General features: G+C 45.2%; 1 protein-coding gene across 1 annotated transcript in view; it reads left to right on the forward strand.

The window, feature by feature from the left end:
* The first annotated feature begins 3,365 nt into the window (after positions 1–3,365).
* Positions 3,366–19,822, forward strand: part of TM9SF2 (transmembrane 9 superfamily member 2) — a 31,898-nt gene continuing 15,441 nt past the window's right edge. The window contains exons 1-9 of the mRNA XM_029073343.1: positions 3,366–3,554; positions 8,552–8,619; positions 11,135–11,228; positions 13,005–13,132; positions 16,323–16,452; positions 17,214–17,338; positions 18,322–18,433; positions 18,548–18,627; positions 18,720–18,828. Of these exons, the coding sequence (XP_028929176.1) occupies positions 3,381–3,554; positions 8,552–8,619; positions 11,135–11,228; positions 13,005–13,132; positions 16,323–16,452; positions 17,214–17,338; positions 18,322–18,433; positions 18,548–18,627; positions 18,720–18,828 (1,020 nt within the window). The 5' untranslated portion in view covers positions 3,366–3,380. The remainder of the gene's footprint in view (positions 3,555–8,551; positions 8,620–11,134; positions 11,229–13,004; positions 13,133–16,322; positions 16,453–17,213; positions 17,339–18,321; positions 18,434–18,547; positions 18,628–18,719; positions 18,829–19,822) is intronic.

A 19,822-nucleotide genomic window follows, 5' to 3' on the forward strand; every position in this document is an offset into this window, starting at 1 on the left:
TCTCCATCCCCATTTTACAGATGAGGTCACTGAGGCACAGAGAAATTAAGTGACTTGCCCACAGTCACACTGCTGACAAGTGGCAGAGCCGGGATTCGAACCCATGATGTCTAACTCCTAAGCCCGGGCTCTTTCCACTGAGCCACGCTGCTTCTCTATATGCCAAGCACTATGATGATAATAATAATAATAATAATAATAATAATGTTGGTATTTGTTAAGCGCTTACTATGTGCAGAGCACTGTTCTAAGCGCTGGGGTAGACACAGGGGAATCAGGTTGTCCCACGTGGGGCTCACAGTCTTAATCCCCATTTTACAGATGAGGTAACTGAGGCACAGAGAAGTGAAGTGACTTGCCCACAGTCACACAGCTGACAAGTGGCAGAGCTGGGATTCGACCCCACGACCTCTGACTCCAAGGCCCATGCTCTTTTCACTGAGCCACGCTGCTTCCCTAAGCACTGTTCTAAGCTCTTGGGGTAGATACAAGGTAGGTTGTCCCCCCTGGGGCTCCCAGTCTTCATCCCCATTTTCCAGAGGAGGTCACTGAGGCCCAGCCAAATGAAGTGACTTGCCCCCAGTCACCCAGCGGACAAGTGGCGGAGTTGGGATTAGAATAGCGTTGGCATTTGTTAAGCACTTACTATGTGCAGAGAACTGTTCTAAGCGCTGGGGTAGATACAGGGTCATCAGGTTGTCCCATGTGAGGCTCACAATCTTAATCCCCATTTTACAGATGTGGTAACTGAGGCACAGAGAAGTTAAGTGACTTGCCCAAAGTCACACAGCTGACAAGTGGCAGAGCTGGAATTCGAACCCATGACCTCTGACTCCCTAGCCCATGTTCTTTCCACTGAGCCAGAACCCATTACCTTCTGACTCGCCGGCCCGTGCTCTATCCACTATGCCAGGCTGCTATTCCATCTACCCCAGCACTTAGAATAGTGCCTGGCACATAGTAAACACTTAGCAAATAACATCAAATAGTGACAATTAAAAACAATAATAATCATAGCAACAGTCCCCCCCACCCCAATAATAATGATGGCATTTAAGTGCTTACTATATGCCAAGCACTGTTCTAAGCGCTGGGGAGGTTACAAGGTTACAGGTTGTCCCCTGTGGGGCTCCCAGTCTTCATCCCTATTTTCCAGAGGAGGTCACTGAGGCCCAGCCAAGTGAAGTGACTAGCCCCGAATCATCCAGCTGACAAGTGGCGGTGCTGAGATTTGAACTCATGACCTCTGACTCCCTAGGCCGGGCTCTTTTCACTGAGCCATGCTGCTCCCTGGGGTGGATAGAAGCAAATCAGGGCTGGATAGAGTTCCTGTCCCTGCCCCTGGGGCTTACCATCTCAATCCTCATTTTACAGATGAGGGGACTGAGCCATACTTTGTTCATTCATTCAATAGTATTTATTGAGCACTTACTAGGTACAGAGCAGTGTACTAAGCGCTTGGAATGTACAATTCAGATAGAGACAATCGCTGTCCAGTGACGGGCTCACAGTCCAATCGGGGGAGACAGACGGCAGAGCCAAACAGAACAAAACAAAAACAAGACAACATTATCACGATAAGTGGAATCAAGGGGATGTACATCTCATTAACAGAATAAATAGGATAATAAATAATATATACAAATGAGGACAGTGCTGGGGGTGGGGAGGGAGGATTGCCTCTATCTGTTGCCCATTCCAAAGGCTTAGTCCAGTGCTCTGCACATAGTAAGCACTCCATAAATGCTCTTGAATGAATGTTGATGGATCACACCCCCACCCATCCCAATTTGAGTGATGCAGAGTCCTCCTCCTCCCCTTCCAGAGAAGCAGTAGGTCTCAGTGGAAAGAGTCAGAGGTCATGGGTTCGAAACCCCGCTCTGCCACTTGCCAACTGTGTGACTTTGGGCAAGTCACTTAACTTCTCTGGGCTTCCTCTGGAAAATGGGGATGAAGCCTGTGAGTCCCACGTGGGACAACCTCATCACCTTGTACGCCCCCAGCGCTCAGAACAGTACTTGGCACATAGTAAGCGCTTAACAAATACCTCTCCTCCTCCTCCTCGTCTTCTATCCCTCCTGGGGATGCAGACTGTGAGCCTCAAGTGGGACAACCTCATCACCTTGTATCCCCCCAGTGCTTGGCACATAGCGCATAACAAATAATAATGTTGGTATTTGTTAAGCGCTTACTCTGTGAAGAGCACTGTTCTAAGCACTGGGGTAGATACAGGGTCATCAGCTTGTCCCATGTGAGGCTCAGAAATACCCCTCCTCCTCCTCCTCCTCCTCCTCCTCCTCCTCCTCCTCCGCGTCTTCCATCCCTCCCGGGGATGCAGACTGTGAGCCCCAAGTGGGACAACCTCATCCCCTTGCATCCCCCCCCCCCCCCCAGCGCTTAGCACATAGTCAGCGCTTAACAAATACCCCTCCTCCTCTTTCTCCACGTCTTCCATCCCTCCCGGGGATGCATACTGTGAGCCCCAAGTGGGACAACCTCATCCCCTTGCATCCCCCCCAGCGCTTAGCACATAGTCAGCGCTTAACAAATACCCCTCTTCCTCCTCCTTCTCCACGTCTTCCATCCCTCCTGAGGATGCAGACGGTGAGCCCCAAGTGGGACCACCTCATCACCTTGTCAGCGCTTAGCACATAGTCAGCGCTTGACAAATACCCCTCCTCCTCTTTCTCCACGTCTTCCATCCCTCCTGAGGATGCAGACGGTGAGCCCCACGTGGGACAACCTCATCACCTTGCATCCCCCCCAGCGCTTAGCACATAGTCAGCGCTTAACAAATACCCCTCTTCCTCCTCCTTCTCCACGTCTTCCATCCCTCCTGAGGATGCAGACGGTGAGCCCCAAGTGGGACAACCTCATCACCTTGTCAGCGCTTAGCACATAGTCAGCGCTTAACAAATACCCCTCCTCCTCCTTCACGTCTTCCATCCCTCCTGGGGATGCAGCCTGCGAGCCCCACGTGGGACCACCTCATCCCCTTGCATCCCCCCAGCGCTTAGCACAGTGCATGGCACAGAGTCAGCGCTTAACACATGCCCTCCCCCCCCTTCCAACTCCTGCTCCAGGTCTTCCCTCGCTCCGGCCGGTCCCGGCCGCGGGCGGAGCTCCGGGGAAAACCCGGAGAGCGGATCGGCCCGTCAAGGGCCCGGGAGCGCCGTCCCTACTGAGCATGCTCCGCGGCGCGTGCCACCTCCCTCTCCCCCCTCCCGCTCCCCCCCCCCCTCCCCGCGGCCTCCGTGGCGCCTGCGCAGTGGGCAGCCCGCCGGCGGCTCCGTTGGCCGGGCCCCCGCCGCTCCCGCTCGGACCCTGCGCCGGACGCTGCGCCCGTGGACCCCTCCCCCCCCTCCCCCGCCGCGGTCCCGATGGGTGCCGGGGTCCCGGCGGCGGTGGGCGGCCCTCGGGGCCCGCGGCTGTCGGCGCTGTGGGCGGCGTGCGTGGCCTGCCTGGCGCTGCCCGGCCCCGCCGCCGCCTTCTACCTGCCGGGCCTGGCCCCCGTCAACTTCTGCGAGGAAGGGAAGGACACCGCAGACTGCAAGGTCCGTCCGGCCCGGCGACACCCCCGGGAGGCCTGAGGGGGACGCCCCTCCGGGAGGGCGGGCGGTAGGACCCAGCGGACCACCACCGGGGGGCCGCCCCGCGCGGCGGGCGGGCGGCAGGACCCAGCGGGCGACCGGCGGGCGCGCCCGCCCCCCCCATCATCATCATGGCATTTCTTCAGCGCCGACTATGTGCCAAGCACTGTGCTAAGCGCTGGGGGATGCAAGGGGATGAGGTGGTCCCACTTGGGGCTCCCAGGCTTCATCCCCATTTTACAGATGAGGTCACCGAGGCCCAGTGAAGCGACTTGCCCAAAGTCACACAGCTGATAAGTGGCAGAGCGGGGATTCGAACCCATGACCTCTGACCCCCAAGCCCGGGCTCTTTCCACTGAGCCACACCGCTTCTCCAATCATAATAACGATGGCATTTATCAAGCGCGTACTACAATAACGAGGGCATCTGTGAAGCGTTTCCTCCGTGCCAAGCACTGTTCTAAGCGCTGGGGATGATAGAAGGTCATCAGGTGGGGCTCCCAGTCCTCACCCCCATTTTCCAGATGAGGAAATAATAATGTTGGTATTTGTTGAGCGCTTCCTCTGTGCCGAGCACTGTTCTAAGCGCTGGGGGCAGATAGAGGGTCATCAGGTGGGGCTCCCAGTCCTCACCCCCATTTTCCAGATGAGGAAATAATAATGTTGGTATTTGTTAAGCGCTTTCTCTGTGCCGAGCACTGTTCTAAGCGCTGGGGTAGATACAGGGTAATCAGGTTGTCCCCCGTGGGGCTCACTGAGCCCATCATTGGGCAGGGATGGTCCCCATCTCTTGCCGAACTGTATATTCCAAGCGCTTAGTCCAGTGCTCTGCACAAAGTAAGCGCTCAATAAGTACGATTGCATGAATCCCCATTTTACAGCTGAGGGAACTGAGAAGTGAAGTGGCCGGCCCAAGGTCACACAGCTGATGAGCGGCGGAGCCGGGATTCGAACCTACGTCCTCTGACTCCCAAGCCCGGGCTCTTGCCACTGAGCCACACATCTGATCCCTCCACACGCCTGATAATAATAAAAATGATGTTGGTATTTGTTAAGCGCTTACGGTGTGCCGAGCACCGTTCTAAACGCTGGGGTAGATACAGGGTCATCAGGTTGTCCCACGTAGGGCTCGCAGTCTTCATCCCCCATTTGACAGATGAGGGAACTGAGGCACAGAGAAGTGAAGTGACTTGCCCGAGGTCCCACAGCTGACCCGCGGCGGAGCCGGGATTAGAACCCATGACCTCTGACTCTCAGGCCCAGGCCCTTTCCACTGAGCCGTGCTGCTTCTCATAAAAACCATCTATCCATTGATGGGGCGGCCTCGCAGCCCTCGGTCTCCCCCATCGGGAGCTCCTCATTTGATCACTCCCCTCTCCCGAGCGCTTAGCGCAGTGTTCTGCCCTGCATAAAGGCCACCGATGAACCGACATGGCGAGAGGGAGGGAGGGCTCCTGGCTTCTGAAAAGCTCTGCCACTGCTCAGTACATCCCTCCATATCTGTAATTTATTTACTTCTATTATTGTCCGTCTCCCCACCTCCAGACTCTAAGCTCCTTATGGGAGGAGGAATGTCTCTGCTCATCATTTTATTGGACCCTCCCAAGCGCTTAGTACGGTACCGTGCCCACAGTGAGCGCCCAATAAGTACGATCGAATGAGTCAGTCGTATTTATGGAGCGCTTACGGTGGGCAGAGCGTGGTACTGTACGCTTGGGAGACAGACTGGGTTTATTCAAGCGCCTAGCACATTTTTTTGCCCATAGTAAGCGCTCAGTAAATACTATTGAATCATTATTATTATGCACTCCCCGCCTGCAAAGAGATTACAGTCTAGAGGATGACAGACGTTATAAATAAATGATATTAAATGAATAAATCGCGGATACTTACAGTGGGGCAGAGGGAGAGGTGAGTGAGGGTGTGAATCCAAGTGCAAGAGTGAAATGAGAATAAAAGATTTGATTAAAATGCCCGAAAAAGACCCTCCCCTTCCTCCCCCAAGTGGGTTTACGGGGCTCAGATGCTTTTGCCGTGCGACTTTCAGAGGAATTTTTATTTATAAAATGGGGTTCCCAGAACTTCATTCCTGGAGAGTTTCTTTAGAGAAGCAGCGTGGCTCAGTGGAAAGAGCACGGGCTTGGGAGTCAGAGGTCATGGGTTCGAATCCCGGCTCTGCCACTTGGCAGCTGGGTGACTGTGGGCAAGTCACCTAACTTCTCTGTGCCTCAGTTACCTCATCTGTAAAATGGGGATTAAGACTGTGAGCCTCATGTGGGACAACCTGATTACCCTGTATACCCCAGCGCTTAGAACAGTGCTCTGCATATAGTAAGCGCTTAACAAATACCAACATTATTATTATTATTCTAAAGCCGGGGAAGGAGCAGGTGCAGGAGTTGGAGGAAGCCCCAAGTAGAAGTAGGGGCCTAATTGTATGTCTTGGAAACTGTGGTTTGCTTTGATCTCGTTCTTGAAATGCACAGACGAAGGATTTCAGGTAGATGAAAAGTGGCGATAATCCGTCAAACCAGTTTTTTTGTTTAATGGCCCTCATAAAATTTCTAGGTTAAACTTTCCACTCGGTGACCTAGAATTTTACTTTCAAAGCATAAGTACCTCTAGGCTCCAATTAATGTTCTCCAGATTTCACCTTTAGAAATAAGAATTTAAATTGCTGCCTGAATTGATTCGTTAGAGTACATTAGTTTTAACAGACTGGGGAGCATGTTTTAGGTAGAGAAACAGTGTTTATTTCATTTTTATTTGCCAGTCTTCCTGGAAAGGTCACAGTCTTGGATCTTCGGGAAGGTTTTCCAGGTGCTTACTGATGCTACAGATACTTGTTAGCAGCGTGGCTCAGTGGAAAGAGCCCGGGCTTGGGAGTCAGAGGTCTTGGGTTCGAATCCCGGCTCCGCCACTTGCCAGCTGTGTGACTTTGGGCGAGTCGCTTAACTTCTCTGTGCCTCAGTTACCTCGTCTGTAAAATGGGGATTGATTGTGAGCCCCACGTGGGACAACTTGATCACCTTGTATCCCCCAGCGCTTAGAACAGTGCTCTGCACATAGTAAGCGCTTAACAAATACCAACATTATTATTATTATTATCTACTACCGGGCTGAAATGTTACGGTCCACTTACGTTTTGCTGGCACCACACAGCCTTTTCTTATTTAAATTGAAAAGACTTCAGATGTACAAAGACACAGTCTAGGCTTCCATGAGGCTTCAATAATAATGATAATAATTATTATGGTATTAAGCACTTACAGTGTGCCAGGTACTGTACTAAGAATAAGCCCTGGGGTGGATACAAGCACCTTGGGTTGGACACATCCCTGTCCCACCTGGGGTTCCCAGTCTCGATCACCTTTTTACAGATGAGATAACCGAGGCACAGAGAAGTGAAGTGACTTGCCCAAGGTCTCAGCAGACAAGTCGTGGAGCTGGAATTAGAACCCATGACCTTCTATCCACTACATCATGCTGTTTCTCTATTAATAATGATATTTATTGAGACCCCCCCAACTGGGTGCAAGACACTATAGTAAACCCTTAAGGTAGTACATAAAGAATAGTAATAATTGTGATATTTAAGTCCTTATGTGCCAAGCATTGAGCAGGAGGAAGAACAGGTATTGAATCCCCATTTTTGCAAATGAAGTCACTTAACTTGCCCAAGGTCACACAGCAGACAAGTGATGGGGTGGGAATTCGAACCCAGGTCCTCTGCCTCCCAGGCCTGTGCTCTTTCCACTAGGTCACAGTGTTTCAAATGAGTTTGCTGTGGTAACACCCCAGTTCTACAGCCGCACCACAGGCTTGTCCAAGAACCTGAGTAAACGCGGCCATTTCCGACATGAACGTGAAGGATGAGGAGGCATTCCTTCGCGTAAACTGCTCTTTTTCATGATGTGGCCTTCTGCATAATCAATGAGTACAGCACTTAGAGTGAAGCCCGTTTTGGCTATTAAATATTTAAATGCAGTTAGGAGCCTTTAAAAAATTAAAACCACGCCGAGTGTTGCAAACACATCAGCCCAACAGGAGACAGTCTGTGTGTGGAAATGGTATGGTCAAAACTTCGTCTCGCATCTAACCTTTTCGGGCGGAAGCCAATGCTTGATCCTTCCTGATCCATTCACATCCCAGAATGCAGGAATGCTCATGCCTCCTCCTCACCCCTCCTCACGCCAATGAATCGTATTTATCGAGCGCTTGCTGTGTACAGAGCCATGTACTAAGCGCCCAACATGCTAGAATCGGTAAACTATCACTGGTCTCCGGGTGACGGTCACCGGGCCGATGGTGTTTGGGGTTTTGTTTTTTCAGCGCTAACCATAATTGAGAGACAGAAGTTTCAGTAAAGGCACTCCTTACCGCTACAGCAGTTCTGTAAGGAAACGAGGCCTTGCGTCATCTTTGATATTCAGTAATATTCTGGTAGCAATATCCTGGTAATTCAGCATTCTGATAGGGGGTGCATTTCGAGTGTACAGAACATTAACGAAACCCGCAATTTTAAATCTGGATAGCGTCTGTAATTTACAGGAGTTTAATGACATACTTGGAAAAAAGAGTGTTTCGGCTGCTCCTTGCTTCAGACAATGATCAGTCAGTGTGGCTATGAGAAGCAACGTGGCTCAGTGGGACCAGCCCGGGCTTGGGAGTCAGAGGTCATGGGTTCAAATCCCGGCTCTGCCACTTGGCAGCAGTGTGACTGTGGGCAAGTCACTTCACTTATCTGTGCCTCAGTGACCTCATCTGTAAAATGGAGATTAACTGTGAGCCTCACGTGGGACAACCTGATTACCCGGTATCTACCCCAGCACTTAGAACAGTGCTCTGCACATAGTAAGCGCTTAACAAATACCAACAGTATTATTATTATCAATCCCAATTTTTGGCCATAATTAACTCACCGTTGTTTGAATGCTAATTCTTTATTTCATCAATTTCAGTCTGGAATAGAGCTCTTTGTGAACAGGCTTGATTCTGTGGAATCTGTTCTTCCTTATGAATATACCGCGTAAGTGTTTCAAAATTCAGTTTTTGATGTACGTTTTCCCCTATCCAGTCAAGTGACCTTTGATTGTTTGAATTTGTTTTCCAAAGTTTGCGTGGGACTGTTGGGTTTTGATCGTGCTGATAGTTAAACCTTCATGGTGGACTTTACATTTTCAACTTCCTGCAAGTTGAATCCCAAAATGAGATGTCTTTTTTTTTTTTTTTTTAACTGTTTGACCCTTGTGATCTATACTTTGTCATGCAAATACAATAATGTGTGACAGCAGTCCTTTATTTTTAAATGGTCACTTGAATCTTACAAGAGCTTATAATTTTTTGGACTAGTGATAGTGACTTGTTTTACCTAAAAGGAAGAATGAAGAAATGAAATCGTAAAAAGGTCTTTTATAGCTTATATCAATCAGTGGCACTTAATGAGTGCTTTCCGTTTCTGGAGCACTGTACTAGGCACTTGGGAGAACACAGAACAGTAGAGTTGGTTGATGTGACCCTTGCACTTGAGGAGTTTACAACGTAAGTTGGGGAGACTGCCGTTAAATTACCGGTAGGAGAAAGTGGCAGAGTGTATGGATAATCCCACTGAGGGTGGGGTGAGTATCACAGTGCTGGGGGTATGAAGCCAAGGGTTTAGGCAACGCAGCAGGGAGGGAAGATGAGAAGTTAATCAGAGAAGGCTTCTTGGAGGAGGTGTTTGTGGTAGAGTTTTGAAGGTACGGAAAGTGGTGGTCAGTTGCCTGAGAAGGGGTAGGGAATTCCAGGTAGCGAATTCCAGAGAGACAAGATTGAAGTAGACTCCATCTGTTGATGGTAAAGTGAGGTAGTGTAGGCTGGGATGTATTGGGAGAGGAGCCAGGTTATTCAGGAGGGGGAAAGCTGATTGAGTGACTTAAAGCCCGTGGTAAGGAGTATTTGATTTAAAGGTTGGATGGGCAACCATTAGATTTCTAGAATTCAGTTAAAGCTATTTTGGTTAAGAGGTAATTATTAATACTTCTGTTGGTGAATTCAGATACAAATATACCACTTCTAAATACCAAATGACTTTCAATCTGTTTAATTTAGGGCTTCCAGTCAACCTGGGCTTTTAAAAAATGCCCTCCTATTCGTATTGAACTTGTAGATCTACATTTGGGCAAAATTGGAGCGAGGGAGTAATCTCTCGGTATTCTCTTTTAGGAGGGAACCAGGAAAAAATAGCTGGGACATTAAAGCACTTCAGTGGTAAAAGATAGGCATTCCAAATCAAGTTCTTTAGATTGTGTGTTCTTGCCATATGTCAGCAACTTCCTTTTTTTTTTTTGTGCCCTGCCGTTTTGAGAGGGACCGTGAGGAAGAGAGAGGCTGTCTACCGGTTCTAGGCCAACAACTTGTAGCTGGTGCTGTTTTTCCCAGGCCAGGGATTTTGTGACATTTCTCCCTTCAGTCATGTTGTTCTGTTTCTCCCAGGTCTATTCCACCTCTCTGAGGGACCCCTGCCACCTGGACAGAAATGCAAGCAGATGGGGAGAGAGGGAAAGTGGCAATAGCCCCCGTGGTCATAGTAGCCATTGGGCGTCTGAAGGATCGGTTTGAGGCAATTTCTGACACCTGTTTTAGAAGCTAGTTTGCTAGATCGAGTGGACTGACCAGCTGGATTTCGGGTCTGTGCCGAGAGTGACTGAAGCTACGCGATCTGGTAGAAAGACCACCTGGGCCCTAGTCCCAGCTCTGCCCTTTGCTTGCTGAATGGCCTTGGGCAGATGAACCGCTTTGAACCTCAGCTTTCTTACGTGTGAAATGGGGATATAATATCTGCCCTCCTTACGTTTTATATTGAGCCTTACGCAGGACAAGGAGTGTGTCAGATCTGGTCATCTTGTATCAACTGCTCCGCACGGCGTATGGCACATAGAAAGCACTTGGGAAATCCATTTTCTATTATTACAGCGTCGTAGCTTCTGGAGAACTGAAAACGGACAAGACAAAATCCTGAAATGTAAAATTTATTAGATTGATACTACCATACTACCCCAAAATTTCTCAGTGGAAGATTGAGGTCTCAACATACCAGTATTTATCACTGGGTCCGATATAGGACTGGGAAGAGTGAGGAAGGCCAATATTGGTTACTCTGTGTTCCTTTCCTCCTAATCAAACAATAATAATCTTGATTTTTTTTCTGTGGTATTTAAGTGCTTTCTGTGGGCGACACACTGTACTAAGCACTGAAGTAGATACAAGCTAATCAGGTTGTTCCACACAGGGCTCACAGTGTTAATACCCATTTTACAGATGAGGTAACTGAGGCACAGAGAAGTTGTGATTTGTCCAAGGTTTTACAGCTGGTAGCTGGATTTAGAACCCAGGCCCTCTGACACTCAGGCCTGTGCTCTTTCCACTAGGCCGGGCTCTTCCAAATAAGAAGCAGAACAAAAACTCTTACTCTTGGTCATGATTTCGGATGGTCGTGATTTTTCTTTTAGCTCTTGTTTATATTTCAAAACCTCCTAACAGTTGCATTTTTTTTTCCTTCTTAGGTTTGACTTTTGCCAAGCAGCAGAAGGAAAACGTCCATCCGAAAACCTTGGTCAAGTGTTATTTGGGGAAAGGATTGAACCCTCTCCATATAAGGTTTGCATTTACTACTCTAAAAAGGAATTTAAATAGACCGTGTTCAATTTTATGACCAGTCCGTGCCCCATATGGTGCTGAGCGTCTAACGGGGAAGAAGGAACAGATATTTAATCTCTGTTTTTTCAGATGAGGAAACTGAGGCACACAAATCAACTGATAGGCCCAAGATCACACAGCAGGCCGGTGGCAGAGCTGGGATTAGAACCCAGGTCTCTTGACTCAGAACCGTGGGCTCTTTCCACTTAAGCCACCATGCAGTTAATTTTTTTTTTTATCTCTGCACCCTTGTACCACCTTGAAGTGTATAAATTTACTCTTGCATACTGTACGATTTAAGTACTTACTCATCTGAATATGAATTCTCTTTGCAGTCTCTTTTAACTCTTTCCTGTGATTGGGGTCTATCTTTTCCCCCATAGCTCCTAGGAGGCAGGGATCGTGTCCTCTTTCTTTTATATCCCCTAAAGCATATATCGATTGGTACAGTGCACTGTCCTAAACGAATTTGGTATTTATGAAGCATTTAGTAGGGCCCAGGCACTGTGCTCAACATTAGGATAGATAAATAATCAGATCAGGCATAGTCCTTGTCCCATACAGGATTTGCAGTCTACGAGGTAGGGAGAACTGCTGTCTTACTCCATTTTACAGTTAAAGAAACCAAGGCGTGGAAAGGTTGTAACTTGATGGGAGTCCCAGAGCTGGATTTACAAAGTCTTGACTCCTAGAGCCATACTCTCTCCATCAGGGCACGCTGCCATCGCACACATCTTCTGTCCACCCGGCAATCTCCCCAGTGCAAGTTGGCCAAGTCAGTAAACGCTAGTATGAAGCAATTGAGAGTTATTGCGAACCAGAGACTCACTTCAGCTGGAGGTTGCTTTTTCTTTCCCTTGTCCTGAAAGATGGCAGGAGAGCAACTGAACTGCTTGGAATGAAATGACTTTTCACCCCAAGCACCCGCTAGACTTTGTGGCTGTTGTTTCAGGTATCCTTGGTTGAGGATTAGAATCGTAATTGTGGGGCCGAGAAACTAATCAACTCTCCACCACTCCATTCATGGTTGCTAACACTGAAGAGCTTAGTAGACTTGATGGGTGCTCAGAATATGCTATTACCACTAAGACTGTTGTCAGACCAATAACCTACTCCATTTTGCATTAGATAGTTAAATATTTTCAAGCTCCCTTCACATTGTGGTGAAGAACAACTCACCTGTAATAGGGTGACATGGAATCCTGTTTGTTTTTTTATAAGAAACAAGGAAAGAGGTAGGCAGGGAATGTGTCTGTTTATTGGTGAATTGTACTTTCCCAGGAGCTTAGTACAGGGCTCTGCACATAGTAAGCACTCAATAAATATGATTGAGTATTTACCAAATTAGGGACAGATGATAAAGATGTTCTGTTTTGCTTTGCTGTCCGTCTCCCTCGTTCAGACTGTGAGCCCGTTATTGGGCAGGGATTGTCTCTATCTGTTAACGAATTGTACATTTTAAGTGCTTAGTACAGTGTTCTGCACTTAGTAAGCACTCAGTAAATACAAATGAATGAATGAATGATAAGTGACTAGAGCAGGATTTGATTTTTTAAAAAAAAAGACTGCCCTGCGTTAGGTAGTGAATAACAAATCCTTTCTTCCCAGTGATTGATTTTACTCTGTGGCAGCATTCCTGTATTGTGACTGTGGTTTGATTTAGTGTGTGGTTCAACTTTCCTATAATGTGGGTATATTTACATAGCCCAAACTGAAATTCCATTTATTTTTGAACAGTTCTTATTTAAAAAGGATGAGACCTGTAAACTCGTTTGTACAAAAACATATAAGCCAGACAAAACAGAGGACAAACAAAATCTGGAATTCCTGAAAAAAAGCATGCTGCTGAATTATCAACATCACTGGTAAGAAGATACCAAGATTTTGGGGGTTTTTTTGCTTCTCAAGGCATTATGGTGTTTTAGTTAATCTTGTTCCTTTTTTTTTTTTTAAATGAAGATAAAATAGTGACTGCAATGAAATGCATGCCTTGTCTTCTATCTGGGTTTTTTTACTTGAAATATGGAAGTAGCATCGAACAGTAAAGGTGAGGGGAATTAGCGTTTAAGAGTGAAAATAGGTATCACAGTCCAACCACCAAGTGTTTTAGCTCCGTTGTAAGGAAACACTTTTGATAGGTTTTTTCTGATCATTATGATACTTAATAATAATAATGTTGGTATTTGATAAGCGCTTACTATGTGCCGAGCACTGTTCTAAGCGCTGGGGTAGACACAGGGGAATCAGGTTGTCCCACGTGGGGCTCACAGTCTTAATCCCCATTTTTTACAGATGAGGGAACTGAGGCACAGAGAAGTTAAGTGACTTGCCCACAGTCACACAGCCGACAAGTGGCAGAGCTGGGATTCGAACTCATGAGCCCTGACTCCAAAGCCCGTGCTCTTTCCACTGAGCCACGCTGCTTCTCTGGAAAATTGGAAAATTGATCTTGTATAAAGTGTTGGAATCAAGCTTTGTGGTACACTGATCATTCCTTTAAAGGGAGCATTGCTAATTCAGGGGCTGGAGCCCAGGCCTACCTGCTCCCGCTAGTTTCATTTGTGTACGGCATCCACGGTTTGGTTTGGGGAGGCAGTGAGATCCAGAAGATAAGTTCTAGAACTGCTGGGTGACCCAGACATGGTGTCCAGTCCACCCAATGAAAGAGACTGAAGCCAGTCACTTATTATGCCTTTCGAGGCCTTTCTGTTAGGATTTGGGGGTGGGAGGGCCATTGACGGGGGGTGGAAACGGAGAGTGTGGATGTGAGGGGGCAGAGAGCCAAACCAACGGTGAGCTTGTTGTGCGCAGGCAACGTGTCTACCAACTCTGTTATATTGTATTCTAAGTGCCTGGTACAGTGCTTTGCATGCAGTTAGTGCTCGATGAATACGATTGATGGTAGGTGCAGTTCCTTTTTGGCCCCATTCAGGTGGCTCTGCACTTGCCAACTGGAGCAGGTGTCCTACAATCCATCAGTCATATTAATTGAGTGCTTACTGTGTGCAGAGCACTGTACTAAAACTTGGGAGAGCACAATATAGCAAAGCTGGTAGGCAAGTTTCACGCCCGTACGAGTTTACAGTTGATACGTTTGGGATGACTCTGCCTCCATACAAAAGGAGGTAACTGCCATCCTGTAGATGCCATCCTGTGGATGGAAAATGCCACAAGCCTGTAACCTTGGCATTATTCTCAACTCATCTCTCATTCATTCCACATATTCAGTCTGTCACCAGATCCTTTCTCTTTTACCTTCACATTGCCAAAATCCATTCTTCTCCCTCCAGTCTGCTACCACGTTGATCCAAGCACCGGTCCTATGCCTCCTTGACTCCTTGACTACATCGCCGTCCTCACTGACATTCCCATCTCCTGTCTCTCCTAACTCCAGCCCATACCTCACTGTTGCCCAGATAGTTTTTCTAAAAAACCCTTCCATCCAAAGAACCTCCAGTGGTTGTCCCACCTCCACATCAGACTGAAACTCCTTACCGTCGGCTTCAAAACACTCAATCACCTCATCCCCCTCCTATCATACCTCTCTGATTTCCCAGCCCGTTCACTTCACTCCTCGCTTCCGTAATCTATTCCGCAAGTCAGGCGCTTTGCTATTTTCCTGCCTCCACTTTCCTTTCTGTATGGATTGAAATTATTTAATATAAGTAGTGATTTTACTCTATAACGCCTTATGTACTTGGAAATTTCATATCAGAATACTCAGTTTCAATATTTTTCAGTCTAAATGGTGGTCATAAAAGAGAGAATGGCTAGCAGATTTTAGAAATATCTAGTACTCTATTGTTTAACTAGTAGCCATTCCTTTTAGATTGCCATTCCTCAGGGGTTTTGTCCTTCAATCAATGGTATTTATTGAGTTGGCATTTGGGAGAGTATAATACAATTGTTCTTGGTCTTTAGCTTTGCCAAGGATCCTCTTTTTCCCAGAGTGAATTTGACTTAGCTGAGAGAATGAATTTAATATATATTTTTTTAAATCCACTTATCTTTTTGGGTGTAGATGTGTATGCAGTGCTTTTCTACAAGGTCTTAAGTGCTTTATCAAATAAGATTACTGTAATATTGGCTATCCATTGTCAGATCTCATACTCTGATACACATGAAAAAAAATTAAATTAATTAAAATAACTTGACAGCTTGGGAATGATTATGGAAAGGCTGGCTATATTTTTCTATAGCTTTTTTCCCCCACCATTTCTAGATATTTTATACAATTATCTTTTGTCCCTGCCAGTCTTCTGGTTATTGTAATAAAAATAGGTGATTCAAGAACCTAGTGCATTATGTACCATTAAAGCTTTCAGACTTGACAAGACCAGTTTTACTAGCTCATTAATGCGCTCCTTAGGTGAGTGCAGATTCAGGTTTTCATCACCTGAAACTTATGTTAATTGACAAATAAAACATGCCCTGAAGTGACTTAATGTGATCATGATAATGTTTTAGCAACTCTTTTTAAAATTGGGCAGGTCTTAAAAGTTAGAATTTAAGGTTTTCTCAGCTTCTCTGCTCCAGGACTCTTTTTGTATCTTAGAAGCTACTTTTAAAGTGGAATATATTTCTACAGTGGTGTTGAAGTTTTGAACTAGTCTGGCTCTAGATTTAAAGAACTATTCTCTTAATGTTTCAAGGAAGCATTTTTCTTCTCTTCTCATCCCACCTTACCCCTTGAGTTAGATTTGGGTAACCCATCATTCTTCCAACTGTTCACGTGGGTTGTTTGAGTCACTTCAGGAGGCATGAAAGATTTTTCCCAGGAACAAGGGTAAATTGTTTCGGCAACAAACTGTTTTTGGTAAATGGAAAGCAAAGTAGGATTCAGCCTTCTGGATAATTATACATTTAGGTACAATTTTATTGCAAGTATTTTGCAGTAAATTTGACTACCAAGTCATTTTCCATTTTGTAAAGTTTAGAGGAATTCTGGATTCAAGCTTATGTGATTCTGGGCATTAAATTGATGGAAATGAAATTTTTTTCTTACGTCTTTAAGGTGTTTCATCTTATAACTTAGTTCTAATGTCTCTGCATTAGGATTGTAGACAATATGCCTGTTACGTGGTGCTACGATGTTGAAGATGGACAAAGGTTCTGCAATCCTGGATTTCCCATTGGCTGCTATATCACAGAAGAAGGCCATGCTAAAGATGCCTGTGTTATTAATGTAAGCTTAATGGCAGGCGTAATATTTCAAATGAATAGATTTACTTGCCTTGTGGATGGGGGACAGGATTAGCCTTCAGGCCTTTTTTCTCCTTCCTTAATCAGCTGAGTAACCTGTGAGCATCGAGGTCACAACTCCAGACGAGGAATATTTAAATATTAAGTCCTTGTGATTATTTTTTTTAACCATGTTTAATCTACATGTATAAATAGAGATGTAGAAGATGGCACAGCTATGAAACCAGGCCCAATTTTTATAATAGTTTTTATCAAGCACCACTTACATGCGGGGTACTACTGTGTTGGGCCATGGGGAGTTGTAAAAAAAAAAAAAAAAGAAAGAGGTAATGCCCTAGCCAGGGTTTGTTGAGAAACTGGGCTGTGTGATGTTTAAAGTGGAGAACTTTCTTCTGGGGAGCTGAAGGGGGAAGGAATCACATCTTATTTTAAAAGTATGTCTAATATTATGAGACATTTGGGTCTTTAGTGCTCTGTGAATGATGGAATTTTGGATTTCTTTACTTCGTGGGTTTTCATAGGAACTGATCTATCAAGGAAAGCCTGTTTTGTATATCCTACAAATTTGCCTGGTAGATTAAAACTCTGAGTTTGGAACCTTTATTTTCTCTTGTTTAAAGTGCTAGAGAAGATGTGAAAACTAGTATCTGAATTTACACTAGGCTCCTTGTCCATTTTGTAATTTGTATTTTGGCAGCTGTAGAACTAGTTTTTCTACCTTTAACTCCAAGTTCTGTTTCACAGTCAGAATTCCGCGAGAAAGATACTTTTTACATCTTCAACCACGTTGACATCAAAATTCACTATCATGTTGTTGAAAATGGAGCCTTGGGAGCAAGATTAGTGGCTGCTAAACTTGAACCAAAAAGGTAATTACATAAAGCTAAAAGCCATCGGTTTGAATCAAGTTTTTAGGCCCAAGGTATCCGAGAAAATTTTACCTTAAATAGTCTGTTTTAAATTATTCGACTCTTCAAACATGGACTATTAGATGGTATCCTGAGTTCCAGGAATTTCTAATCCTAATCCAGTTGTAAAGTTTTTCTAAATAGAAGTGTTGTGTCAGCCATCTCCACTACGGTCTGCAGGTAAGTTAGCATTGCAAGCAGTGGGGGTATAATAAAATTCCTCCCCCTTCAAGAAATGTTAGTTTTGCTCCAGACCAACAAAAGGAAATGGGAATGATTACCACCTATTCACGGAACAGGACCCCTCCAAGACTTCACAACCTTCCTTCTCTTCAAGGCGTGTTGTTGCATAATAATCATTAATAATAATTACGGTATTTGTTAAGCGCTTACTATATGCCAGTCACTCTACTAAGCGCTGGGTTGGATACAAGCACGTCGGGTTGGACGCAGTCCTTATACCTCATAGGGCTCACAGTCTCAATCCCAGTTTTACAGATGAGGTAACTGAGGTACAGAGAAGTGAAGTGACTTGCCCAAGGTCACAGCAGACAAGTGGCAGAGCGGGGATTAGAACCCATGACCTTCTGACTCCCAGGCCCGTGCTCTCTCCAGAGCTCCCTCCATTCATACAACCGTTTTTAAAAGAACCAGTGGAAGAGCATCTATTCATGAGGTCCTGTTTTTGACTAAAGACATTTTTTTGATATGGTGTCTGTTTTGTGAACTCTGACACTTCTCTGTGTGCATTCATTCAGTCGTATTGAGCGCTTACTGTGTGCATAGTACTGTGTACTAAGCACTTGAACAGGAAACATTTACATTGTGGCATCTGATATCTTTAATTTTGAATCTCCCAAAATCCTCAAATATGTAACCCTCAGACACTGCATTTCTTAAAGAGCAGACTATTTAATGGATAATTTTTTTCCCCCCTTCCACAGCTTCAAACATACACATTTGGAAAAACCTGACTGTTCTGGACTCCCAATGGATATAAGCAACAAGGCTACTGGGGAGATAAAAATTGCTTATACTTACTCAGTGAGCTTCGAAGTGAGTTTGCTCTTCATTATTTCTGGGCATTTGTGTTTCCTTGCATCACGTTGGGAACGTTCTGCCAGCAGTTATTCCCCTTATATTTTTATAATGACTCAATTTTATTTTCAGGAACAAAAAAAAATTCGATGGGCATCCAGATGGGACTATATTTTAGAATCCATGCCTCATACCCACATTCAATGGTTTAGGTAAGAGATGGCTTTGCTAGCTCTAGTATTAATGCTCTTTCAAATCCTGGGAGCCAAAACTAAGTGGGAAGTGTTTCTTACTGTTTCCTTAGCATCATGAATTCCCTCGTGATTGTTCTGTTCTTATCTGGAATGGTGGCTATGATCATGCTGAGGACCCTGCATAAAGACATCGCAAGATATAATCAAATGGATTCTACTGTGAGTAAAAGTGGGATTGTTTTTCTATTTACACAGAACAGTCCGATTTTTTTTCTTTTTAAGCTAAAAGTTTGAGAAAATGTAGAATGCCCTATTCTCGCCTGCGGGTTGAGTTCATCGTGTCTGACGTGACCTATTTAGTCATGTAAGGTGCTTTCAGTATAAATTAGAAAACTCTGTGTACAGTCATTCTGATTTAGCCTTACAAATAACCAGACCTGAGTTTTGGAGCATGTGATATATTGCTAGCTAGCCAGACATCTAGTTAATCTTTTAAGTGCATTTTTAAAGGGGTTTTCTTTTGGTGATGTGAAAGCATGTCTAATTATTCTGTCATTTATTCTGTTAGATTTTTATGCATTGGAAAAAACATAGGAAATTACACTTAAATTGTGTAAATGTTGGGTATTCAAATTCAGTTCTTATCTTACTGAACAAAAAGCCTGATTACATTAATATTTTAGTCAGGGGTATGGTATTCTTGAATATCGAATTGAAATTTAAAATATAGAAACCGTAGCATAGGAGAACTAAACAACAATTTGATCAGATTGAGTCAAAACTGAAATACAGGCCAAACGAAACTCAAATTGCTCTACTCTTGGGATCTTTCATCACGGGATCTTACATCTAAGCATGTTGTCTGATGTCAAGCATTGCCTTGCATGTATTTTTAAGTCTGCTAACTTCTGTGTCGTGTTTGCCAAATAGTTCTTCCTCCTCCTGTCCCCGATCCGTTTATTCTCTCAATCTCCTTTTGAGGCAGGTAAAACCCGCTGTGGTATTCCTGTTTTACTGCTCGGGGGGAAAATCTAAGGCAGATTCGTAGTTACTTTGTTAATGTCATAAAATCCTTAGTTGAGGGTCAGTTCCTTTGGGGGCGGTTTTATTTTGTTGGACTGCAAGAGCCATAGCTAAAGACGTTATTTTTAAAAAGAAAACTTTTGTAAATGGAGTCTTTCAAATTGTTTAACAGAAAGAAAGGAAACACATT

The sequence above is a fragment of the Ornithorhynchus anatinus genome, chromosome 10 (assembly GCF_004115215.2).
Source record: "Ornithorhynchus anatinus isolate Pmale09 chromosome 10, mOrnAna1.pri.v4, whole genome shotgun sequence".
Lineage (NCBI taxonomy): Eukaryota > Metazoa > Chordata > Mammalia > Monotremata > Ornithorhynchidae > Ornithorhynchus > Ornithorhynchus anatinus.